The sequence below is a fragment of the Mustela erminea genome, chromosome 4 (assembly GCF_009829155.1).
Source record: "Mustela erminea isolate mMusErm1 chromosome 4, mMusErm1.Pri, whole genome shotgun sequence".
NCBI lineage: Eukaryota > Metazoa > Chordata > Mammalia > Carnivora > Mustelidae > Mustela > Mustela erminea.
In genome coordinates this window covers 3,579,121-3,606,686 of record NC_045617.1, presented here as the reverse complement: position 1 = coordinate 3,606,686, position 27,566 = coordinate 3,579,121, and the positions used below count along the sequence as shown (strand labels likewise).

The 27,566-nt window shown below is 41.0% G+C and overlaps 1 protein-coding gene across 1 annotated transcript in view; it reads right to left on the bottom strand.

Moving 5' to 3' along the window:
- Positions 1 to 14,937: 14,937 nt before the first annotated feature.
- C4H6orf118 (chromosome 4 C6orf118 homolog) overlaps positions 14,938 to 27,566 on the bottom strand; it is a 33,980-nt gene continuing 21,351 nt past the window's right edge. The window contains exons 5-10 of the mRNA XM_032338536.1: positions 27,385 to 27,509; positions 24,434 to 24,492; positions 19,177 to 19,358; positions 17,431 to 17,484; positions 16,817 to 16,878; positions 14,938 to 15,171 (exon numbers count right to left, since the gene is read on the bottom strand). Of these exons, the coding sequence (XP_032194427.1) occupies positions 15,081 to 15,171; positions 16,817 to 16,878; positions 17,431 to 17,484; positions 19,177 to 19,358; positions 24,434 to 24,492; positions 27,385 to 27,509 (573 nt within the window). The 3' untranslated portion in view covers positions 14,938 to 15,080. The remainder of the gene's footprint in view (positions 15,172 to 16,816; positions 16,879 to 17,430; positions 17,485 to 19,176; positions 19,359 to 24,433; positions 24,493 to 27,384; positions 27,510 to 27,566) is intronic.

Sequence of the window (27,566 nt, the reverse complement as noted above, 5' to 3'; positions counted from 1 at the left end):
TATGTGCTCACTAGCTAACAACAACAACAACAACAAAAATGTGCTCATTAACTACATGTTCAAGTTAATTAAGATTATAAAAATAGTTCACAAAAAAGGCAGTGGTGTTTGATTAAAGTTATGGCTGTTTCACTCATTCTGTTGATTTGGTCAATGTCTTTTATCAGTGTTGTGAATAAGGGTATATAAGTATCTTTCTCAATTCTTTAATAGAAATACATAGTAATTGGATACATTTGACCGAGTGGCAAATTAGCCTTTGTGATAAAACACTATTAAATGCACAGTAATCTTCCAAGATTCCATGCAACTTTAAACGTCATCTAGAATTATTTTGGTGTTATGACATTTCAATTCTGCTACTGTTAATGCCTTATCCTTGAACATTTTCCCAGTTTCTTCCACTGCCAATTTCTCCTGTTCTTTTCACATTTCCCACATTACAGAGACAGAAGAAAAACCCTCAGGATTGAGATCAGGGCTTCACTATGTCTATATACACACCACAAACCCCACTAGATGCTCAAAAAAGACAATGAGTTATTTTTAGAAAATGCTGTGTGGTACATCTCCTTCTTAGAGATGGGCAGGGCACTGAAAGAATGGTGTAGAAGATGAGGTGATCTCAGACTTAGTTCTAATCTTGGACAAATCCCTTCATCTAATTGCTTCTTCATTCTTAATCTCTAAATTAGGGACTGGATTTAGAGCTTACAGATGTGTAAAATTGGAAGTGAAAGTTAAAGTCATCTGGTCTGATCAAACACATATTTCTATTTTATATGTGTGCATGCAATGTTATGAAAAGCTATGTTTTTATTCCTATGAAAGGATTATCTAATAAAAGATGCTAAAAGTTTGCCTATTATGATGAATTAAACAATAATTTCAGTGAAAAAGCCTGGATAATTTATTTTTGTAAAAGAATGTGTGGAAAACTAGAAAAATAAAAAACATAGGCTGGAATAACTAAACATGCCCAAAGTATGAACATGGATAGCCTCTGGGTATACAGAACTGTAGACAGTTTCCTACATTTTTACCTTGTTCAGTATTGGCCAAAATTTCCAAAAGGTCAATATTACTTTTAGAAGACCAAAACATTACTCTCAGAAAATAATACATATTCTGAAGTTTTACCCTTCTCCCCCCAGAAAAGCTCAACTTCCTAATTTCAAAACTAGGGGAATGTAAGAGCAAGTGAAAATTCTGTCAGTTGCTTAATCCATTTTTCAAAGATTTTCAAAATAATTTAATTTTATGTAAAAAGTGAATGACTGTCAAGAGAATGAGAAAGCAAGCCACTGACTGAGACAGAATTTTTGCAAAAGACATATCTGATGAAGGACTGTTATCCACAATATACAAAGAGCTCTTAAAACTCAACAATGAGTAAATGAACAATCCAATTTTAAAAATGGGCAAAAGCTCTAAGCAGACACCTCCCCAGAGAAGACACACAGATGGCAAATAGAAGGTGAAAAGATGTTCCACATCACATGCCATGAGGGACATGCCAACTAAAACAATGAAGTATCTCTACACAACTATCAGAATGAGCAAACTCCAGAACACAGAGGACACCGAAGGCAATGGGAACTCCCATTTACCACTGGTGGGAATGCACATGGCCACACGTGCAGCCACTCTGGAAGAAAGCCTGGTGGTTTCTTACAAAACGAAATACACTCTAACCAAATGGTCCAGCAACTGCACTCCTTAATATTTGCCCAAATGAGCCAAATACTCCTGCCCACAAGAACACCTGCATATTAATGTTGATAGCAGCTTTGCTCATAACTGCCAGAACTGTGGAGCTTCCTAACAATGGAATATTATTCACCACTGAAAAGAAATGAGTTATCCATTCAAGAAAAGACATCCAGGAAACTTAAATGCATATTGCTGAGTGAAAGAGGTCAGTCAGTTAAGGCTACAGACATTATGATCCTAATAATATGATATTTTGGGAAAGACAAAACCATGGAGACCATGAAAAGATCCATGGTTGCCAGAGGTGACTGGAGGAGGCAGAACTACTCAGAGCACAGAAGATTCTTAGGACAGTAAATCTATTCTGTTTGATATGAAAATGGTGACATGTCATTATACACTTGTAGGGCCAGAGATTACATGGAAATCTCATGCTTTCTGTTCAATTTTGCTCTAATCTAAATTTGCCTTAAAAAACAAAGTCTAGGGGCGCCTGGGTGGCTCAGTGGGTTAAGCCGCTGCCTTCGGCTCAGGTCATGGTCTCGGGGTCCTGGGATCGAGTCCCGCATCGGGCTCTCTGCTCGGCAGAGAGCCTGCTTCCCTCTCTCTCTCTGCCTGCCTCTCCATCTACTTGTGATTTCTCTCTGTCAAATAAATAAATAAAATCTTTAAAAAAAAAATAAAGTCTATTAAAAAACTGAATAACTCTATTTATAAATATAAATAAAGTGCCTCTCCCCTTGGGATTTTAAATCATTGTTTTTAATGCAAAGAATAATGTAGAGATAGAGGAGAATCCTGGGGAATAATTCTGAGGATCTATAAAGAGAACATTGCTGGAGACTTTGGATCTCCAACCCCCTTCCCCCAACACTACCTCTGACCCCCCAGCCCCGCACCCATCACTAACCCCCACCCCAACCCCTGTGCTGATCCCTCCTTCACCACTCTTGCCACCATCCTGGGGGCCACATGGATGTATCTATAACACAGGCCAATACTAGATCCTTTTTTTTTTTTTTTAACATGATACAGATTTAAGTTGCTTGCTGTCCCTTGAAAAGAGATCCATACTTTAAACCTAACGGATTATTCTCACAAACAGAAATTCTCATAAAAGCTAAGTAACATAGCAATTGAAACTTAGCTCACAGGTAGATGGGCTTCCGCTTCTTATATTAACTTGGTACTTGCTTCAGGTCCGCCATGTGGACAAGGGGGAGACGGGGCCGTACCTAGGCTTGGCAACAGAAGGAACATTTCTTTAATGAGCTTGAAATGCCTAGAAAACACACTTTGCAGTACTTACAATAGCTATATTTATAATTAGAGTTTGCATTTTACGTGAGTTGATCTGTACACTTTGCTCTAATGTAAATCTAAAATTCATGGACTTCCTTAGAAAATATTCTTACCTTTTCCTCCGGCTGGGGCGCAGGTGGTGCACGTACGTACAGACTGTTGTGGGGCTGGGGGTGGAGCAGATTCAGCCCCACTCCTTCATTTTCCAAAACAAAAAAAAACAGGCAGAGGGCAAGTGAGATGATGTCTTAACGGACAACTAGGAACATCATTCTCCAGGGGCATTCTCACCTCTCGAGCATCACCCGTTTCCCAGGCGTCTCCATGCACCAGGTGAGTGTGCTGGGATCCTTCTGAGCCCTGCACTCTTGTGGGGAGGTATTCCTCCTCCTGACACTTTCTCCCAGGGCTCCCCAAGGATTCGTGGCTGTGTTCCCGAGTGCCCCTCTCTGTCACCACACACAGGGAACATGCTTTCAGCAGTTGAGCTATGAGCAAAACATCAAAGACCCCCCACCCCCACCCAGGGTCACCTCTGCCTGATGTCATGCAGCTCCTGCGGTGCCTGGAGAGCATGCCTGGAGAGGCAGACACGGGGACTTATTCATGGCTTAGGAGCGCACGCCATGGGAACCCATCCCCAGATTAGGATTCTGTATGTTGAAAGTGGATCTGAGAATGTGGATTCCCAGCAAGTTCCCAGTGACACCCACGTGGCTGGTCAAGGATCAGACCTGGAGAAGTACCACTGCACAGGTGAGCAGCACATCCCAAGGCAATGAGGACTCCAAGTTGAAGGCACACGTAAGGGGATGGGTTAGGAAGGAGACCTAGTAAAAGTAGTGCTAACACTAGCTGACCCTATTTACTCTATCCAGGCAGTATGTTAAGTGTTTAACCTTCATTTTCCCATTTAATCCCCAAATAATTAGATGAAGGAGGGATGAGCATCACCGCCATTCCCCAGATGGAGACACTCACAGGGAGATAGACAGCGGGTCGAGCAGGCGGTGCCTGGGGACACTGCTTGTCTGCAATGTGCCCGCTGCTTGTGTCACTCCCTGCCTCCCATATCTGGGCTGGAAATGCCAGGTTCCCAGTCTCCCAGTTGTGACACATACCGTCCTGTGGGCCCTTTCAGATCCACTTTCCTTCCTTCTCGAAGGGCAGAGAAGCCCTACCTGCGTTCCTCCTGCTGGGGTCTGCTGAGGATGAGACCAGAGCCTCTGCTGACCCTTCTCCTTGGACGTCGGCCTGGGCTGACTGTGCCTCTGCTCCCTGCAAGGTGGTCTCTGCCACATGACGCCCTCCTTTTGGGGTCCAGTAACTACTCTTCCCCCTCATCCCTTTAGCCTAGTTATACTGACGCTCCAAAAGTACCAGCTGCAGGGTACTGCCTGGGCTTTGTGGGTGCCCCCTCCCCGCACCTCGGAAACCAGTTCTCTGTAAATAGAAGATTCTGAGATGATCCTAATTTGAGTGAGCCTCCTTCCTGTAGGGCCCCGACGGTTGCACGAGGCTCTCCTGCAGATAGAGTTTGAGCATCTACCCAGTTTAATTCTGAGATCTGATGGGAAGTCTGATCAAGCTCCTGGGAAAGCTCTCCTTGATAAAAGCAAGGAATAACACAAAATGCCTCTCTTCTTTGGCCATTTACCATGACAGAATAAATCTAAATATCAAGCCAAAATACGAGGAAGGCAGAACCGGGGAAGGAGCTAGGATATCCGAGGACACCGGTCAACTCTGGAACCGCCTATCTCTGGGCTTAACTTCTTTGGCTAAGGACAGAGAGAAGGTCTGCTTTTTGAATCACTGGCCACGTCAAGGTATTTTTGTCTATGAAAGGCACAGCACTGAGCTTCATGGTGATACTTGTTGTTGGATTTCCAGTAGTAAGTTACGGACATGGATTCCTCCAGTGCATCACTTTTTTAAATTCTTTTTATTTTAGGGGCACCTGGGTGGCTCAGAGGGTTAAGCCTCTGCCTTCGGTGCAGGTCTGGTCTCAGGGTCCTGGGATCGAGCCCCGCATCGGGCTCTCTGCTCAGCGGGGAGCCTGCTTCCCCCACCCCTCTCTGCCTGCCTCTCTGCCTACTTGTGATCTCTGTCTGTCAAATAAATAAATAAAGTCTTTAAAAAATAAAAATAAAATAAAGGTTTTTTTTAATTTTAATTCCAGTGTACTTAACACAGTGATGTCTTCACTCCAGGTGTACAATGCAGGGCGTCAGCAATTCTATACACTACTCAGTGTTCATGATGAGTGTGCTCTTTGTAATGCATCACTTTTGACACTGGGCCCTTAGACACCCATGGCTAAGCCTCAGTAATCTTACCTGTAAAATGGGGACAACATGGTTTTCTTGAAAGAGGGCTTACCAGGTGCTTTCATGAAGGTCTAATCAGGGGCGCCTGGGTGGCTCAATTGAGTGTCCAACTCTTTATTTTAGCTCATGTCATGATCTCAGGGTTGTGAGATCGAGTCCCCTGTTGGGTTCTATGCTGAGCACAGCACCTGTTTGAGGTTTTCTCTCTCTCTCTCCCTCCGCCCTTCCCCTGCCCCTATTCATACTCCCTCTCACTCTTCCTCTCTCTTTTTAAAATAAAGAAGTTAATCTTAAAAAAAAAAAAAAAAGGTCTAATCAGCTCTGAGAATAATGACAAGTTTATGTTGCTCATTCCTCCTTCAGAATCTGGCAACAATTTACAAGTTGGCAGTCCCAAAATTAAAGATTCAATCAGTTGGCATTTGACAACTAAATTGGACAAAAAGACTGATTCATCACGGTAAAAACTAGCACATCCATACATACCTCATGGCCCTAATCTAGCAAGCACATGCCTTAGGGGCAGAAAAAAAACTAAGTCTTTTTTTTTTATTATTACAGATAACACAATTTCAACTTTCTTATTGTTTTAATTAAAGAAACAAAGTAGCACTAATAGTATACATCTTGTATATTATTGACAGGGGGAATAGATTCATGATTACTTAGAACTTTGAATCCAATTGTCTAAATTGCTCTTATCCAAATAGAAATCAATGCTTTGTATTCGGTGAATGCAACACAAGACACAAACTGCACAGAGTTAAGATGAAAAACCCATAAAACGAATGGGTGTGATATAAATGGATAGTCAATAAGCTATTAAAAATAGTTACTGAATATTTTACATGCTGGAAAATACACAGAAGGGGGAAAAGAAAGAGCTAATGTGTGTATTTTAAGATGCACAATCTTGTTAATGAGCAAAGAAATTAAAATATTTTTTAAAAGCATGAGTAAGAATCTTAACAACTAAAAGCTCATTATTTCCTCCCACCCCCACTTTTTTTTTTTTTAATTTGTTGTATTTAAGCTCAAGTTAGGGCAGCTGCGCAGGATACAAAATCTTCACAAAGAAGAAAGCGCTCCAGGAAAGGAATTTTGGTGTAGGATTATACACATTTTTTTTTTACATTAAAAAGTTACAAATCAAAACAAAAGATGTTTCAGAAAGTGGCAGACCTTATTTTAACCTTCTGATATATGCAGGGCTGCATGACTTTAATCTTATGGGAACCAGGGAAGTTTCTTCCTTTTTCTTATCTATTGTGTTCAGAATGCTCCGTTTTGGTTGTTTTCTTTAACAAAGCAGACCTACAATGTGTGCTTGGGGCAGAAATAGAGCCCATGCTTTGAGGTTTTGCCAAGTCATTCTGACCTTGGTAAACATTAAAGAACAGCCTCCCTGGGAGCCCAGGAGCAGGGCCCACAGCCATGAAAAGTTGAAAATTTCCTTTACCAACTACAAAGCTGTGATCAAACAGTATGATACTGGCATCAAAATAGACACATAGACCAATGAAAGAATCCAGATCCCAGAAATAAAGCCCACATACACAGTCAACTAATGTTTGACAGAGCAGCCAAGAAGACTCAGTGGAGGAAGGGTGGTCTCTTCAATAAATGGGGTCAGGAAAATGGGTAGCCACATGAGAAGAGTGAGATTGGAACCTATCTCACATAACTCACAAGAATTAGGTCAAAATGGTTTAAAGACTTAAAGAACGGATACCATAAAACTCCTGGAAGAAAACAGGGGAAAAGCAACTTGACATTGGTCTTGGCAGTAATTTTTTGGATAAGACATCAAATGCGTTAGTCCCAAAAGTAAAAATTCCTAAGTGGGACTACACTAAACTAAGAAACTTCCTGCGCAGCAAAAGAAACCATCAACACAAAGAAAAGGCAACCTACCAAATGAGAGAAAGTATCCACAGATCATATATCAGATAAGGGTTGATATCCAAAATACACAAAGAACTCAATAGCCAAATAACAAACAATCCAATTAAAAAACGGGCAGAGTTCTGAATGCCTCAGGAAATATATGAGTGCATCGATACTTTTGAATTAGTGTTTTTGTTTTCTACACCATATGATTTCAATCATATGTGAAATATAAGAAACAAAACAAGCGGGGCGCCTGGGTGGCTCAGTGGGTTAAGCCGCTGCCTTCGGCTCGGGTCATGATCTCGGGGTCCTGGGATCGAGTCCCACATCGGGCTCTCTGCTCAGTGGGGAGCCTGCTTCCCTCTCGCTCTCTGCCTGCCTCTCTACCTACTTGTGATCTCTCTCTGTCAAATAAATAGATGAAATCTTAAAAAAAAAAAAAAAGAAGAAACAAAACAAGGAAGCAAACGAAAAACCAGAAAGAGACTCATAAATACAGAGAACAAACTGGCGGTTGCAAGAAGGGAAGGGGGCAGTATCAAGTGAAGAGATTAAGAGGTACAAACTTTTCATTATAAAAAAAAAATGAGTCACAGAGTTGAAACGTACAGCATTGGGCACAGAGTCAATACTATTGCCAGAACATTGGTGATGACACTTAATGTGGTGAGCTTTGAATATTATATAGAATTGTCCAATCATTACATTGTACGCCTGAAACTAATGTAACGGTGTATGTCAACTATACTGAAAGAAAAAAAAAAGACTTAATAAGTGTTGGCGAGGAAATGGAAAAAAAGGGAACCCTTATGAACTGTTGGTACAAGGTAAATTGGTACAGAAATGGAATATAAATTGGTGTACAGAACAGTATAGAGATTCCTCAAAAAAATTAAACTCTGAGGGCACTTGGCATGGCTCAGCTGGTGAAGCAGCCACGAGAAAGGAAATCCTGCCATTTGCAGCAACATGGATAGACCATAAGGGCATTATACGGTAAGTAAAACTAGTCAGGCAGAAGCAAATACTTTATGATGTCGCTTACATATGGAATCTAGAAAAGCTGATCTCGTACAGAGAACAGAATGATGGCCACCAGCATGAGGGTGGGGGGGCAGAAAAGGGAAGATATTGGTCAAAGGGTACAAACCTCTAGTTATGAGTAAGTTCTGGGTATGATGTATAATATGGTGCTTATAGTTAATACTGTATTATATGATGTTCAATATGGTGCTTATAGTTAATACTGTATTTTATGCTTGGAAATGGCTGTAAGTCAGTCTTACACGTGTTCACCACACAAGGACTGCGGTCCTGCCGTGTGCTGGAGGTCGTAGCTGACTCTGTAAGGGTGATCGTTTCCTGGGATATAAACGACACCATCTACACATTGTACACTTTAAAGTTACACAGTGTTATATGTCAAATGCAACTCTCGATAAAATTGGAGGAAGAAGAGCAGCTGGTCTATTTGGAGTCAGAGCACCAGAATGGTAAAGGTCTGGGGAGCTGCACATCCCAAGACCTTGGTTGGAATCACTTCTCTGAGCCCAGAAGCAGGGCCCACAGACAGGAGAGGTTGAACAGTCTTTTATCAGTAGATGAGAGGACACTTACTTGAGGAGTGGCCAGCTGCTCAAACATGAGAGTGGCAGCAAAGTAAGTTCCGAGGGACCTGGAGGCAGAATTCTGGATTCGAAGCTGGAGAGGGTGTTCTTGCAAATGACTCTCAAGTCAGAATCCAGAAAAGCCTCTGAAAGTGTGGACAGCAGTGGAGTCAGTGCAGCCTAGCAGGTGGAAGAACATGGGGATGTGCCTAGGAAGCCAGCACCTGGAAGAAAAAGGTTTCAAGTGACCCTGCCTTACTTAACCTGTTCTCCCATTTCTCATGGTTTCACCTCCATGCTCACAAAAATCATAATTCATAGGCATAAATTCTCAGCTTCCAAATATGTTACTGGTAGGCTCACTTGAATATGTCCCATGTCCAACTGCTCTTCTACACAAGGGGATGGGAACTCTGTTCTCTTCTCACTCATTCCCCCTTCTTTGGTCCTGACCTTCAGGGCTCAGGGCTCAGCCTTCCAGTCTGTTCACCTCCTCTTCCCTCTAGACACCCTCCATGGTGATTTCCCTCCTCCTCCGGTTTCCACTTCCACTCACTGCTGCTGACTCCTTGTCTTCTCCCAGCACCCCACCCACAGACTCAGTTCCACCCAACACCTCCCTACGGATGTAATTCCCTAGAAACACTAAGCTTCAGAATGTCCCCAAATGAATGAATCTTTACCTCAAAGTCTACTCCTCTTCTGTGTTCCCTATTTTAATGAACCATCTGAGTTGTCATCCAAGCCAGAAACCAGGGAGTCAGCCTGGACTCCTGCAACCCTTACTATCTTCATCTAGCCCCTCATACTGACTTAGCCGCCCTTGCATTTGGTCCCTTTTGCCTCCTCACTGCCTTTCCTGCAGCTCAAACTCACATCACCTCCAACTCAGACTCCCACAGTAGTCTCCTACTTGGCATCCTTCTCTCCAGTCCTATCTCCTACAGTACTTTTTTTTTTTTTTTAACAATAATGCTAGAGTGATCTTTCTAAATATTGAATGTGATCCTTTACTGCTTAAAGGTCTTCAATGAGTTATCTTGTTTGACTCCATCCTTTCATTTTCTAGCACCACCAGCCACCAGCATCTGAGCACACATACACACACACCAACACCACCACCACTAGCACCAGCACCACCAGGAACATCACCATCACCAGGAACATCACCACCACCAGCACCAGTACCAGCACCACCATGACCACCATCACCATCATCACCACCACCACCACCAGGACCATCACCCGCACCACCACCATCACCATCATCACCACCATCATCTCCACCATCATCACCAGCACCATCACCACCACCATCACCACTATCACCATCATCTCCACCATCATCACCACCATCACCACCATCACCATCATCACCACCATCACCACCATCACCACCATCACCATCCTCACCATCATCACCATCACCACCATCCTCACCATCACCATCATCATCATCACCATCACCAGCACCATCACCACCACCACTATCACCAGCACCACCATCAGCAGCACCACCATCATGACCACCACCACTATTACCAGCAGCAGCACCACCACCAGCAATGTCTGCACCAATTCCAGTCTGCTTGCTCTTTCACTCACATGGTTCTCTCTTACCTCGAATCACCACTCCACACATGAAAACTTAATGGTAAAAAATAACTTGCAAAGTTTATTTGGCCTTTCTGTCCCTTCTCCCCCATGAATAATATTGAGTTCTGTGAGCTCATCTTTGTACTTTCCTTACTTATGCCACAGCCCCAGGATAAATTGTTGCATTCATTATTTCTTAAAATATATTTAAATTGGAATTAAATTTAATTTTTTAAGATTTTATTGATTTATTTCACAGAGAGAAACACAGCAAGAGAGGGAACACAAGCAGGGGGAGTGGGAGACAGAGAAGCAGGCTTCCCGCTAAGCAGGGAGTCTGATGCAGGGCCCAATCCCAGGACCCTGGAATCATGACCTGAGCCAAAGGCAGATGCTTAACCGACTGAGCTACCCAGGTGCCCCTAAATTTAAATTTTAAATTAAAATTTAAAAATTTAAATAAGAAATTTCCTAATCTGTAAAATAATAACTGTAACTACCATGTAAGATCACATGGGAACTAAAAGAATCTAGGTTAAATTCATAGAATAGTGTCTAGCATATAAGAAGTGTTTAACAGGTGTTAGCATACTTACAGAAATTTATAGAAAATAATATACTTATGAATCTACTATCAATATTAAACATACATTGATATCAGAACATTTGCTTCATATTTTTTATTAACATATAATGCTTCATATTTTTAAAAGAAATAAAACACCGTACATGCGACTGAAATATTAAATCCAGCTGGAGCCTTCTCTTTTCCCTCTCCTCTTTTCCCTACAGTTAATCAACGTCCTAGAATTAGTGAATTTCATACCAATGCATGTTTAATTTTATATTTATATTAATAATACTACCATTATGTACTCTACTCAAACTACTTTTTTCACCCAACATTACAGTTTTGCTATTTACTCATGTCGATGTATGTGGGTCTATTTCTTTTATCTGCTCTGTAGTGTTCCATTTAAAGATGACCACCAGCACCATTACTACCCTACTCAGAAAAAAATGATGCTGCTTCTATTTTCTAGTATCAGGGTTATTTGGTGAACATCAATAGATTAAATAACAAGATAGATGATAGATAGATAGATGATAGATAGATAGATGGATGGATAATAGACAGGACAAGATAGACAACAAGAGAAAATGAGGAAGAGAAGCTTCCTTAGGTACGTGCACATGAGCTTCTTTAGGGTAAACACAGTAAATCATGTAGACTGGGTCATGTCATAATGAGTTAACCCTGATCTCCACTGGCCTGATCTGACAAAGTTTATGCCTTACACATGTTCTGTGTCCAAAAAGGTGAGCTCTGTTTAAGAACTAGGTACACAGAAGACCCAGTGTCCCAGCAACCTCACCACCTGGAAGAAACACAAGTCTTTACAACTTCTACAGTAGAGAAATATCTCTCCCACGGTCCACATTCTGATTAAGAAATCCCTTTGCTCACCTATTTCTTTGCATAAAACACAGTGCCATCCTCTCTAAGGGAGACAAATCCACCCCATCACCACATCCAGCTCAAAGTCCAAGATCCCTAAAGGATACACAGCTTTTTTTCCATCCTTTGAGGACCAGGATAATTTCCATACATTTATGAGTGGATGTTCATACCAAGGTGAGGACACACACAGCAATGCATGGTCTGTAGCATTCCCAAAGCTCTAAAGAAAAGACCAGGCACAGGGTTAAGTCTGACGGCATCAGGTTAGAGCTCTTGTTCATTGCCCTTGTCACTGGTTTGGCCGTCCTTTGCCCTCCTCGGGCTCATCTGAAGTGGACTTAGGGGACTATGTTCTCTTAGGGGATATATGGATTCTTCAGCTGGCTTCTGCTCTTCGTGGATGTTCAGGGGACCCAAGGCTGTTAAAGCTTTTGAGCGGCAATGGACTCACTTACCTTGGTTGCCTGATAGCCTGTACTCATCAAACTCCCTCAAAAACTCAGTGCCCTTCCAATCCATTTGCTTCCAGTCAGTTCCATGTGCCCACAGTTTGCTTAGAGCCACTCTCAGATCTCCTTCTTTTCTCCTCCTCATGGCTCATCTCTAATTGCCCATTCAGACAGGAGGCTATGGGCTTTGATGAAAAGGCCACACTTGTAATGCATTCTTTACTTTCAGACATATAATCTGCCTGTAGATTTTTTAAAACTTCATCTCTTAAATCTGTAAACAGAAATCAGTCATCTTTTCCCACACTGAGAAGTCACATTTTTGTTTCTCCGTATTCCTCTTTCTTTCTTTCTTTCTACAAATAAGCTGATCTCTCCAGAGCTCACCCTTCCTGTCATGTGTTATCACAACCATCCCACATTGGCTCAAACAAGCTACATAACCCTCATGCCAGCAGGCGTGATTCTGCAAGATTCCGGGAAAACACAGGTATTCAGTGAGCTTGTTGCCAAATTACCTCCCAACCGTTCCTGTCGATTTACACTTGCTCCAGCAGTGGGTAAAAGTGTACCTACCCACATCCTTGTATCCTTTAGTTTTATCAGGCTTTCTTTTTAGCTGTTGGCATTCTTTTCACAAATCTGTACAACAAACAACTATCAGCTCCTTGAAGATTGGGGCCATGTTTATTTTTTTTTTATTTTATTTTTTTTATTTCTTTTCAGTGTTCCAGAATTCATCGTTTATGTCCCACACCAAGTGCTCCATGCAATTCGTGCCCTCCATCACACCCACCACCAGGCTCACCCAACCCCCCCACCCCCATCCCCTCCAAAACCCTCAGTTTGTTTCCCAGAGTCCACAGTCTCTCATGGCTCGTCTCCCCCTCCCATTGGCCATGTTTTCATTTCCATAGTTCCAGCAAGCAGCAACCATCTGAAATGTACCTGAAGTTGATCTAATGAATGTTGCTTAAATACACAAATGACTGGTGGGATTACTTATATTTTAAGTGAAAAGTTTACCAATCCAAAGAGAACCCATAACAAAGTGCCAGCTACAAGAGTTTGATCTTGACAAGGTCTGATTACAACCGATGTCACATCTCTTCGAAATCAGTGCTTTTGTGACTCCAGAATAAAGACCAAACAACAAAGGGACCTTCCAGCCCCCGTTCTCCTCCCCAGGAAATCCACTCAGGCCTTCCTGACTAAAGTCCCCCTAAACAGACCAGCACGCCCTTCTGCCTCTGGATCCAGCCTCCCCTCCTTTCTAATCTGATCATCCCTGAATCCTGCCTCTCGAGTCAATGGCTGTCCCTCACTCAACAAGCAAGTAAATTTGATTGTTAGTCTGTTTCTTCTTACTCCTAGCAGTGTTTATGTCACCGCAATGTATAAACGTGTTTCCCTAGATCTTGACCAGTGATACATATAAAGGGCACAGCCTAATGCAGTGGTCAAACTCTAGGAATTGTGCACACCAAATCTGGGATTGGATCCCTGCTCTGTTTCTCACAGTGTACTTTAAACAAGTCAATTCACCCCTTCACATTTTTATTCTCTCTGCCGTATGATGGGAAATAATGGTGCTTACTTAAAAAGATTCCAGCGAACATGAATAACCAATAGAAGGCAACTTGAACTTAAAGAATTCAACAAACATGAATAAAGCCCAATTTATTTCTATATACGGTGACATTTGCAGCTTCATCTCTAAAAGCAGGATGACACCTGCCCCAGGAACAGCTACTAGATTTGAACAGAGCTGTGATGAACACATCACGCTGACCTTGACCTCCCAGCCCATAGGAAGCAAAACCCATTCACCACCCCCCCACACACACACACATCACCCCTCTCTCACCCTGAGCTCAAACTCTACTCTTCCACGTTGGGATCAAGTCTCTTGTGTACTTCACCCCTACCTTTGATCCTCACCACAGCCCTGTATACGGCTGTCCAAAGAAACTGGACTTGTATTTGTTCTAAGGGTTCAGACTAGATTATAGGCAAAGTGGGCATTAAAAAAATCTGAGTCTTGGGACTCTTGGGTGGTTCAGTGGGTTAAGCCATTGCCTTCAGCTCAGGTCTAGATTCCAGGGTCCTGGGATCGAGTCCTGCATCGGGTTCCTTGCTCAGCAGTGAGCCTGCTTCTCTCTGGCTCTGCCTGCCTCTCTGCCTACTTGTGTGCTCTCTCTCTCGCTCTCTCTCCATCTGACAAATAAATAAAATCTTAAAAAAAAAATCCGAGTCACAATGTTGTCATCAAGATCACAATCAGTCAAGATCCACATGTATTGCCAAACACCATGCTAGTGCTGCAACCTTTCAGAGCACTGCATCACTTACAATCAGTAAAGATTATTTAGTTTATGAATGTTAATTCTATGATTGCTACAGTAAATGTTTATATATAAACTTGCATTGGCAAATAAACACATTTGATCTGTATTGTAGCAGTGCTGAATTTCTTATTCCAATCAAATAATTGAAAGTATTTTCCCTCGGAGAAAAGTACTGAAGGAAAGCAGAATATACTCTAAGAACTACTATTGCTATGAATATGTATACGAAAGGAAAACTAATCACATGCACACATGTATTTATTCCAATATCTTGAGTAGGATACATATGCTACATTAACTTTATTAGAGATTAAAACTGACAAAACAAGATGTATCTTCATTAATTTATAAATCTGCAAACATTCGTGCTACGCACATGGTGGCTATGAATTTTCATAGGTCATTTTCCAATCACTTGAGTTAGTTTCTGTTTCCTTTAAGTTTACAAATTCTTTAATAAAATCCCAAAGGTTCCTTAAACACAAGTGAACACAATAGATTAGACAAAAATGCCTCAAGCATAAGAGAAAACTTTAAAACAAACATTTATTTTAAGACATATTTACTCAAAAACAAAAAGTGAGACTCTGTAATCTTCCACTTCCATTTTAAAAGATTTCTTGCAGAATTTTGGCCCGGAATGTAGCAAAGATTCTCCTTGTATTTGGACACAATCCCCTGCAGTATTTTCCAAACTAAGTATAGTGAGGCAGCAGATGTAGATTTATCTTGGAGATAATGATGTCTAAACTTTAGGTCCACCCACTCTCATTGCCAATACTATGGAAGGAGCCTTCCCAATTTTGTATTTGTAATTCTCTCTTCTTTTCTTTGAGGACACGCAACATAATACAACCCACCTGTGTGGTTCACGCAGTCACCATTCTACCACTGTTCTCCCGTGACTCTCTCTACCATGTGAGCTAGAAAGTAGAGTGTACTATTTCCTAGACTTTTCTGTGGCTAAGGATTGTCTTGGGACATGGTGCTGGGCACTGAGATATGGGTGTAAGTCCCTGAAAGCTCCTCCCCTTCTAAATAAAAGAGAAAAGTCTCCTGATGAGAAGCTCTTTGCCTTTTGTCCTCCCTTTCCCCTTATTTCTCTACGGGATGCGGACCCATGCCTGAAGATAGTCACACTGAGGCCTCCAGGAGGAAAACAAAGAGGAAAGATAGAAGATACTGGTTCCTTGATATCATCATTGAACCGAGGTCACCTACAACTAAATGTCTTTTAACTGTTGTTACAAATTAGCACTTTCCATACTTAAACCAGCAATGGTTTTCTGTTGCTCCCAGCCTTACCAAATCCTGAAATGTGAACTGTAGTACCAATTCTAAGAAAATTAACTATATAAAGCTAAATGTATGTAATTGATACTATAAATCAGCCATTTCATTTTTAAATTAAAATTGTCAGAGTGGAGAGAATCAATTATCATACGGTTTCACTTATTTGTGAAACATAAGGAATAGCATGGAGGACATTAGGAGAAGGAAGAGGAAAACGAAGGGGGGAAATCAGAGGGGGAGACGAACCATGAGAGGCTATCGACTACAGGAGACACACTGAGGGTTTCAGAGGGGAGAGAGATGGGGGATGGCTGAGCCCAGTGATGGGTATTAAGGAGGGCACGTGTTGCATGGAGCACTGGGAGTTGTATGCAAACAATGAATCTTAGAACACTGCATCAAAAACTAATGATGTACTCTATGGTGACTAACATAACATAATTAAAAAAAAAAAAAAAGCCTGTCAGAGTAATAAATGCACAGCATTCTTCAAAAATTTAATGTCACTAAAAGCCATAAAATTTGAGAAAGGAAAGTCACCATCTTCCCAACTTCCTGATCCCTGCCTGTGAGAAATTACCCTCAATTCTTCAGTTCTTTCCAAAGAATTTATTTCTACTTTGCCAAGTAATATATAGTGATTGAGATTTAAATCTTGGGCTAAGAATTCTTGAGCCCAGGAAAGAAGATAACATATATATTTAAAGTAAACACTCATGAATATAAACACGTCAGAGCGCTGTCCTGTCGAATGCAGATCTGAGTGGACGGTTTTAAGGAGAGCATGAAATTGCCTCACTTCTTTTATCACGTCATCAGCACTTACCGCTGCCCCTCCTCACTCATCTTGCTCTTCTCCATGGTCTGCTTCACCTGGCTTTCAATAACCTGCAGAACCAAAATCATTTGGGCATGTGTAATGGCATGAGACTGACCTTATCTGATGAGAAGATTGAATCAAAATTGAATACCACTTCTAGAATCAGGCACAACATACTAATGTATGTTGTATATAATTCAGAGGGATATACATATCCAACTGAAGCAGAATTACAATCTGTTAAGCAGCAAATTGTTAGTTGTTCTGGAAGGGTATCCTGAAAGTCATTAGAGAACCAACTCATTATATTCCCTGTTACCAGATAAACTCATTACCAGATAAACTCAACTCACTGTTACATGTGCAAGGGTTACAGAAAAGGTCAATTCTGATCGGCATATTCAGCTATTTAAAAAGGATGTTTATTTTTTTTTCATTAATACATTAGCTTACACATGTCCAGTTTTAAGCTAATGTCTGCATAGTGAGATATTCTCAGCATTACAGAAAGATATCATTTAGAAAATTAATGTATATATTCTTATTTTGTTTAGGACAAGAGGCACACACACATCAATAAAGGAAATATTCCTATTGAACATTAATTTACAAATACTTACATGCATTTTCTTCTTTAAAATTCTGTTTGCTGTTTCCAATTTTATAGCTTCAGTCTGAAGAAGAAATGGTTTTAAAAGTTAGATGCTTGGTTAAGAATATTTGTTAAATACTTCTCCCCATTTATGGGGCAAAAAGTATATGTAAATGATGTTATTCTAATTTCAAAAGTACCCAAGAGCACACCATTTAAAAAACAGATGAATAAACAGAGCATGACTTAAAGGACATGAGGCAAAGAGAGATCAGTAGCCTCCTACGTCAAAAACTAGAGGAGATAAAGGTTGATGTTAGAAAAACCCAGAGAGGGGCCCCTGGGTGGCTCAGTGGGTTAAAGCCTCTGCCTTCGGCTCAGTTCATGATCTCAGGGTCTTGGGATCGAGCCCCGCATCTGGCTCTCTGCTTGGTGGGGAGCCTGCTTCCCCCTCCCCCTCTCTGCCTACCTGTGATCTGTGTCTATCAAATAAATTTTAAAAAAGAAAAAAAGAAAAGAAAAACCCACAGAATTTTAGGAAAATTCTAAAGAAGTTACTTAATTTTTGTAATTAATAACAGACTTTGTTAAGGTGGCTGAATACAAGATAAAATACAAATATCAGGGGCACCTGGGTGGCTCAGTCAGTTAAGCATCTGACTCCTGATTTCCATTCAGGCCAGGATCTCAGAGTCACGGGATGGATCCCCATGTGGGGCTCTGTGCTCAGCGTGAAGCCTGCTTCTCCCTCTCCCTCTGCCCCCCCTTCCACTTACGTGCGCTCACTCATTCTCTCTCTCGTGCTCGCTCTCAAATAAATAAATAAAATCTTAAATAAATAAATAAATAAGAACAGACTGTAAACAAAAAACAGAAGCCGTCTGATGCATTATTTTAAAAGAAAGAGAGAAGTCAAAATAAGTTTAAACCATCACCACCTTCCTATACACTTTATAATTCTGCTTTTTAAAAAAAGATTTTAAAAAGATAGTGCTGGGAAAATACATGTAACTATACAACCATGAGAAGAAGAAGAATCACACGTCACTTATAAACCTGTAACTAAGTGGTAACATTGAGTCAGATTCTACACAAATAAAAATCAGTTTATAACATATAAAAAGCAGGGCAGCATAACATTTCAAAACATAGATTACAATCTACATTATACTGTTCATCAAAAATCGGTTAGTGATAATTGTTAAAGACTACTTTGAACACAGCAGACTCTCCTTTCTATGGTAGTAACTGATTTCTATCTTCTAACGTAATTGTACATCTCACTGAAAATCTAACTGTGGAGTTTCAGGGTGACACAATGAAAATAATAAGGGCTTTGGAGCCCCCAAATTATTAAGCTCCAACCCCAGCTTTGCCACCTGTAAACTGTATCATTTGGGGCATGTTACTTAAACCCTCTGAGCTTCAGCTCAATCTAATTAGTACATATAGATACTAAAAGTTGACGGTCATGACTTTTATGACAAGCATCTTCAAAATTGTGAAACTTTAAGAGACATCAATTGACCTGAAAGAGATCCAATTGGAACCTTTACAGAACTCTACAGAATTTTTAATCACCTCTATTTTTGTTGTTTTAGCTAGACATATTAATTATTCTGATCATTTGCTACAAATGTTTTGCAACAAAAATATATCTGGACCAATTTTTCCATTATTGCTTACCCAGCTGCAAAATGAAATTGCTTCATGTGTTTGCCAACATCTTCAAGCAGAAGAACAATGTAAACATTCAAATAAATAAATTACATACCTCTATGCTTTTAATCCTATTCTCAGTGATATGTGAAATTCCCGTATGAAGCAAAGTTGTTTTGATTTCTCTTTCAAGAGCTTGAATTTCATCCCATTTATTAAGTATTTCACACCTCTTCTTTTCAACCTTCTCAATAAGAGTGAGGTGATCCTCATCCATTACATCTTTCTTAGATAATTCTGGAAATATTTTTAAAAGCAAAGTAGTACTGTTTATTACATCATCTCTTATTAATGGCATTATGCATTACTAACAGTATTATTATGTATGTTATATATAGCTATAAGATCTAATGTAACTCAAGCTCCAAGCACATCAATAAAAATGATCTGATCCCCTGGGGATAAAAATATATGTTTATAAAAAATAAAAAATTTAAAAAAAAAGTGAAATGAAAAAAAAAATGATCTGATCCGAGAATGGGAATATTCCTCCTCTAATTTATTTATACAATCAACAAGCATTTATTGAGTGCCCAATTTGAGCACCCAACATAACGTGAGGAAGGTGCCAGGATGACTTTGCAGGAGAAGTGTGACCAAGTTGAGACCTAAAGGGTGAAAAGGCGTTAGACAAGGGAAGGGGATAAGGAATGGGGCAGAAGAGCAGAACTTGGCACGTCTCCGGAGGGTGGCTGGGGGGAGGGGGTTTGGGAGAAGGGGGTGGGATTATGGACATTGGGGAGGGTATGTGCTTTGGTGAGTGCTGTGAAGTGTGTAAACCTGGTGATTCACAGACCTGTACCCCTGGGGATAGAGTATTATGCCTCCATCAGAAAGGATGAATACCCAACTTTTGTAGCAACATGGACGGGACTGGAAGAGATTATGCTGAGTGAAATAAGTCAAGCAGAGAGAGTCAATTATCATATGGTTTCACTTATTTGTGGAGCATAACAAATAGCATGGAGGACATGGGGACTTAGAGTGGAGAAGGGAGTTGGGGGAAATTGGAAGGGGAGGTGAACCATGAGAGACTATGGACTCTGAAAAACAATCTGAGGGTTTTGAAGGGACGGGGGGTGGGAGGTTGGGGTACCAGGTGGTGGGTATTATAGAGGGCATGGATTGCATGGAGCACGGGGTGTGGTGCAAAAATAATGAATACTGTTATGCTGGAAATTAAAAAACAAAAACAAAAACAAAACAAACAAAAAAACAATGATATAGTAGGGTAGGAACATTGAGGAGCAGGGAGTGACATCAGTGAATACTAGATAGGAAGCAGGGGGAGATCTGAAAATTAGGAAATAAGTCAATGTGGAAGGCTCTTAAGCTGGGGTCAGCACACGCAATGGTCTTTCTACAGTACCAGAAGTAGGTGAGAAAGGGTGAAGCTGGAACGGGATGACCAGGCAGAAAGCTACTACACTCATCCAAGCAAGATCAGATCAGGATAGTACCTGATGCATAAAGAGAAGTGGAGAGATACAAAAAAGATTTAGGGAACGGAACAAGGAAGGCTTGGTAACTGACTGGATCCAGATGCAGAGGACAGGCAGGTATCAAAAGAACACCTAGGTTTCAGCTTTGCTACAGCAAGGAACAGAGGCAGTAGGAAGGAAGGGCGTTCAATGCAGCAGAGATGTAAGAGAGCTGGGTTTGAATCTCACCTGGGCCACTAACTACAAGCTGTGTTGAAGTGATTGATAGGGTTGGCAGGGGGAGATTTCTGCCACAGGCTTTCTGACTCTACTTCCATGTGCTTGGTGACGCCATTCACTGAAACAGAGAGTTTCAGCAGGGACGTGCTGAGTTGAGGCATCTATGGGATACTCAAGTGGCCATATCCAGTAAGTAATTGGATATAGGGGTCTCAAGCCTAAAAAAGAGATTAGGGCAGGAAAAAGATTTGGAATGAAAGATGTGTGCATTGAACCAAAGACATGTTGGGTTCCAACAAATATCAGTATTGAAGGGTTCAGAAAGGTGATGAAGACATTAAGAGTAACTCACTGCTGAAAAAACTTCATCATCAAACAGCACAGTTAGATTCTGACTGTAGTGGTAAGACAATTTCTTTGAGAAAGAATAACTAATCCTTTTTGGTAGGAATAAAAAGCAATTCAAAGAGTGATAACATTTACCCATACGTGGGGAACAACACAGAAACCACTGCCATCATTCCAACTTGCCACATTTGGAAGAAGAAAAAACTTTGAAGATGAGTTTTGAAATTTGGGGGAATTAGCTAAGCAGATACACAATGAACTAAACAAGGAAGCAGAAACAGCCAAGGTTAAGCTGTTCACCTATGAAGTTTGGTCCCCACCTTAACCTAAGCAGAAGGTTTTAACCTGCAACAATTACCTGGGGACACAGGTGCCAAAAATAATGAAAGAACACTTCAATGACCCAACAGTTGTTACCCCTTTTCTACCAAAAGAGGAAGACAAAGGAGGCACCTGGGTGCCTCCGTTAGTTAAGTATTTGCCTTTGGTTCAAGTCATGATCTCAGAGTCCTGAGATTGAGCCCTGCATCAGGCTCCCTGATCTGCATGGAGTCTGCTTGCCCTTCTCCCTCTCCTCCCACTAACTCTCATTCTCTCTCTCTCTCTCTCTCTCTCTCTCTCTCAAATACATAAATAAATAGAATATTAAAAAAGAGAAAGAGAGAAAAAGACTGAGGTACCAGGAGGGGGAAGCTCCACAGAAAATACATACATACAGAGGCTCCTGAATTAGAAAGCTTTAGGAAAAGAATAAAGGAAGATGAACACAAGCCACCAGATTTCTTCAATAGCACTGGGAAAGTGTCAGAAACAGCTAGAATCAACTATTAAGGAATATCTACTACAGTTCTAGAAATTAGCAATATCTTCTTGTTTATTGTTTTTAAATCACTGATGTTTTATCCTGTTAGCAGTTAGCAATAAAGATCTTAAATCTAAAAGAAAAAATGGGACATGGGTGCCTGGGTGGCTCAGTGGGTTATGCCGCTGCCTTCGGCTCAGGTCATGATCTCGGGGTCCTGGGATCGAGTCCCGCATCGGGCTCTCTGCTCAGCAGGGGGCCTGCTTCCCTTCCTCTCTCTCTGCCTGCCTCTCTGCCTGCTTGTGATCTCTCTCTTTCAAATAAATAAAATCTTTTAAATAAATAAAAGAAAAATGGGACAAATACCATATGATTCCACTCATAAATGGAATCTTGGGGAAAAAAAAAAAGAACAAATAAAAAGCAGAATCAGACCTATACCTACAGAGAACAAAGTGATGGTTGCCAGAGGGAAGGGGCTAGAGGGGTGGACGAAATGAGTGAATTGGAGAGGAAGACTCGGGCTTCCAGTTAGAGAATGAGTAAGGCACAGTGTTAAAGAGCAGAGCATAAGAATTCAGTCATTGATACTGTAACAGTGACGTACTTGGATACATGATAGCTACACTCCTGGTGAGCATCCCATAATGCACAAATGTGTCAAATCACCAAGTTGTACACCTGGAATTAATGTAACATCGTGTCAGTTATACTTATATTAAAAAGAAAAGAAAAGAAGGAAAGAAAAGAAAAGAAGAGAAAAGACAAGAAAAGAAAATAAAATGGTGGAGCTCTCTTAGGAGACAGCAAGGAAATAGGAAACAGGGAGCTGGAGTCCCATCCATGACTTTTCTATAGAAGGAACCCAAGAATACACAACATGGGTGCAGGAGGAAGATGGACCCCACCCCTCATAAGTCCTAACACAGGGTCAGAAGACAAGCACTGCACCAGCCTAGGATAAAAAAAGACACCAGGACTGTGGCCACAAGAAGCCCTTGGAAGCTGGCCAACAGGTGACTCACCCAAGTGCTGCTCACAGGGAGGAAAGAAGTAACAGAAGGAAACAAAAGATCCCAGCAAGAAGAGGCATTTGAGGCCAAGTTCTGCTAAGAACTTAAAACAGGCTAGTCTGTACGTATACCCCAGAAGCTGCTGAGGTGGGGGGAAAGTGATTCCAGCATGAGTTAGTATTTAACAAACTTGGAAGAAAAATGGCATTTGGCTGAATCATTGCATTAATAGTATAGAGCGTATTTTGGTTACTTCATCATATTCTTAACAGTGTATCTAATTTTAAAATAATTTTAATATTTATTTAATGCATAGTAAAATTTATTTAATTCAACTGTGTAGTCTTCCTCACAAGCAGCCATGAGGAAGGGGAGGAATGGGCAGGACCACTCCCCCGAGCTAAGCTCCTGGTCCTACTTCCCATGGATAGTTTCATTTATTTAATCCTCACAGCGTACCTGAGAGGGAAGTACCATCCTTATCCTGAACTAACAGGCAGGCAGCTGAGACTAATGGAGTTGCAATAACGAAGCTGGAGGTCTTGGTGATCCACCAGCCCCGTGGCCTGCCAGGGAGATGAGTCCAGCCCAGCACACCACGGGAGTGGGGCTGAACCCGACATAGAATGTGTCTGTAAGACAGAGGGCATTGCAAACTAGGACAGCCTGGGAAACGTATTGTTTGTGAACACTGATTTCTTTGAGCCGGGAAAAGAGATGCACAGATTCTGGAATCCAGAATGGACTGTCTCCCTTGCTGCTACCCTGGAATCCAGAATGGACTGTCTCCCTTGCTGCTACCCTGGAATCCAGAATGGACTGTCTCCATTGCTGCTACCCTGGCAACCACAAGAGGCCACAACCCCGTGTACTGTGGTTCAGTCCCATGTAGGGTGCTGAGTTGTGTCCACAGCCCCCTCCGAAGCCTGTCATTATGTCAAGACCCTTTCTGTAGGGTACGATTAGTCCTTCAGCACTCCCTCATGGGAAACTGTTCCATTACGTATATCACTTGCTCAATTTCTTAGCATCTATTCCACACGTCTTGGTCAAAACGTGACATAATTCTTTCTACAGGAGGTCTTGACTAAACTCGTTATTCCGCTAAAAACCACAAAGATCTTAGAGAAGAAGGATGTGGTGTCCATGTCCAGAGAAACTAAAAAGCCGAAGGTGCACAAAGCACCAGCAACAGCAGTCATAGTCTCCACACCTGACAGGACCGATTACAGAGATGAACAGTCTCCTGCACCTTTAAAGTACTTCATTTAACCTCTTCAGATTAAATGAGAACTTGCTGGATTTCTACAGAACTTGATGGAAAAAAGTACGCGAATAAAATTTAATAAGCTCTCTGCAAAAAAAGAAAAAAAGAAAAAAACTTTCAAACGAATAATAGCCGGCAGCCGTAAATTGCAGATAGTCACAGACAAGGACATGAAGAGCCTTCACGCAGCCGTTAGAAGGACACGTCCCACAACTACTTGCCTGATTTTTCCTTAGCAGATTGCAGCAGTGTTTGCTCCCTCTCGAGTTCACTTCTGAGTCTACAGGTTTGGTGATTTAAAAAAAAAAAAAAAAGCAGTAAAATATCAGGACTCCATTCATACCTTTCTTCCCTATTTTACGCCACGAGTCTTTCTTAAAAATTGAGAAACAGGGGCACCTGGGTGGCTCAGTGGGTTAAAGCCTCTGCCTTCGGCTCAGGTAATGATCCCAGAGTTCTAGGATCAAGCCCCACATCGGGCTCTTGGCTCAGCAGAGAGTCTGCTTCCCTCTCTCTCTCTGCCTGTCTCTCTGCCTACTTGTGATCTCTGTCAAATAAATAAATAAAATATTTTTTAAAAATTGAGAAACAAAAAGTGATCTCAGTTTCTATCAAAAAAGGTTCTTTGAAACCCTATATAAAATGAAAGCCTCAGTCAGTCAAACTAAATAAACAAAAGAATACTTTCTTATGCAGATTGTGTAAACCACTAGTTGAAAAAGCTGGTTAATATAAAACAAATGATTTCCTATAGTGTTTATGGATATTATTTTGTTACTGGAAATTCTACACAGCAAGGAGGCAAAGAAACTAGAATTTACACTCTGAGATGGACAAGAGATAAGGGACAGTGAAGACATATGACTGCAGCTAGAATGCACACTGTCTGTTCCCTGGCCCGGGTGATTTCCTCCCACAGATACAATTCACAAATCCCACTATTTTTACACTAAAAATAAAATAAAAGACATTTTAAAAGAAGGAAATGAAAACATCTATAATCTCTTTGTATCCTCTCCCAGGTTAAAACAAAACAAAACAAAAACTAAATCAACTGTCTAATGTCTAATACATTGTGGGGTGGGAAAAGGGAGTCTAATATGTATCTACATATCTCTTGTACAGAGAAATCCTGTGATTTTGTTAAAAACATCAGCACCACAAATGAGTTGATGCTTCCAATCTACAGGGGCCTAGTGGTTAAATAGCTTCACAGACATTAGTTCATTTTATCAGAGATGAAAAGAAACAGAAAAGTATTCTGACTCATAATTTTAGGAATTTGAAATTAAATGAATTAATAAGAATGGTAACAGCCTTGTCAATATGCAGAGTCAGGGCATTTAGTTTCCAGAAGTGTTAAACACATTATAGCTTTAAATACTATGCTTTATTCCGTTGCTTTTTCTTTTTCTTCTGAGACTTCAGTTATATGTAAATTGGATCTTCTTTGCCTGTGTTCCATTTTAACCAGTTTTCCGTTTTTCCTCTCTCTTCTTATTTCTTTTGTTATATCATCTTCATTCTCTGACTGGTTTTTTGTTTGTCACAAAAGACTATCCCTCCTTGGGTGTGTCATAATTTTGCCTGGATATCTGACATAATTTTCACTTTTTCAACAATCTTTCCTCAGTGGTCAAATCCTGCTTCATGTCTTCTTTTTCATTGCTATGCTTAGTGTTTACATTTCTAACTCAAGGTCATTTTCACAGCTCAAAATGTTCTTTTAAGACTATTTCACTAAGTTTGGTGTGCTGTGGTACAGTTTTCTTCTCCAACTGTTGTTGTCGTTGGATGGTAGGGGTTTTCATCAGCTCAATTGTCTGTCTGGTCCTCATTTTATCAAGAAACAGTTGCTTGTGCAGACAGGGATTTGCAAATCTGCATTTTCATGGGCAGGGATAGCAGTTTGGGGAGGTTCCTAATTCAAGAGGACACATTTTTATCAGAATAGCAAAGTATGCTTTTGTTCCTATTTTAGGGCGTTTTATTTTGATCTTTTACTGGACAACTTTTTTTTTTTTTTTTTTTAGGAAAGAAAGAACAGTAGTGAAAGGGTCATGTACCCTTCAATTTTTTTCTTTTATGGGATTCTAAACTCCGCTCCCTTCCTTCTTTTTCTCGTCAACGCACAGCTCTAAAGAATGCTGATCACTTCCTTTTAAAGCTCTTCCCACCATATCATTATTTCAGCAGTGTTCCTTGCTTCTATGCTCACTTTAAAGTCCTTCCCATTTAAGTCAGGGCTCTGATAGACCAGTAAGCTCTGCGGTCTTATTTAGGAAAGCTGCTCTCCCTCCCTCGCCGCACCCCCCCCTTCCTCTCCCTTCCCGCCCCTTTCCACCTCTCCTTCACCTTCTCCACCCCTCCCCCTCTCTCAGGACTTCTCCGTCCCCTCTTTCTCTCCCCCTCCTCTCTCTGTTCCCGACCCACTTCTTCCTCTCTCTCTCTCTCTCTCTCTCTCCCTCCGGCACTAATTTTAGAACATGATAGGCCTTCAGCCAGCTCCATTCTTCTCTCTTCCCCCACCTCCCTTGCTCTCACCAAGGTTTGCAGAAAGACAGCAGATAATGATTCACTGGCATTTATGTGTATTATTCTAATTACAAGTATTTTGAAGTTTGGTGGTTTTTGGTCTTCTACTTATCCTGAAAGCATGGTTGTGTCTTTTGGGTTTTTGTTTCTTATTTTGTTTTCTTAATGATATTTTGGGTGTGTTGGCTCTGCTTCAATCTTCTTTAAATCCTCTATAAAATATATGCCCTATCCAGTTGTGATTTCATCTGAAAGACTACACAGAAAAATTAAAAGATTTTTTTAAAGTTAAAAACATAATAAGATCATTCATGAAAGGTATCTTGACTTTGTAGCAGTGTCACCTGCTTATCCAAAGCAGGTGACAAATCCCAATCTTAAACAAAGAGAAGATGTCTTCAGAGACCATCCCAAACCACCCTCTCCTTCCCATACAAACACCAGATTTTGTTGAATTTCCTAGCAACAGATGTAATGGCTTGTGAAAGAGGCCAGATAACAGGGTATTAGTACAGGCAAAGCACCTTCCCCAACAGTGCAGAAAAAAAATGTAAATATATATGCTTGTCACATGGTTTTAAAATATTATAAAATAATATAATCTCAACATGAATCAAATCAGACTGTTAACTCTTACTTGTCATTATGCTCCATGGCTGCTTTGGTGGCTGCGACCATCGCCCTCAGTTCCTCCTTGGCCTGGGTGACATCTGCAGTCTTCACTGGTCTCCTCTCCAGCCCCTTGGCATTAGCCAGCAGAGTCTAGGAATTACAAGGTCATAATGAGTAAGACACATGCAGGAAAGGTGAACATTTTCC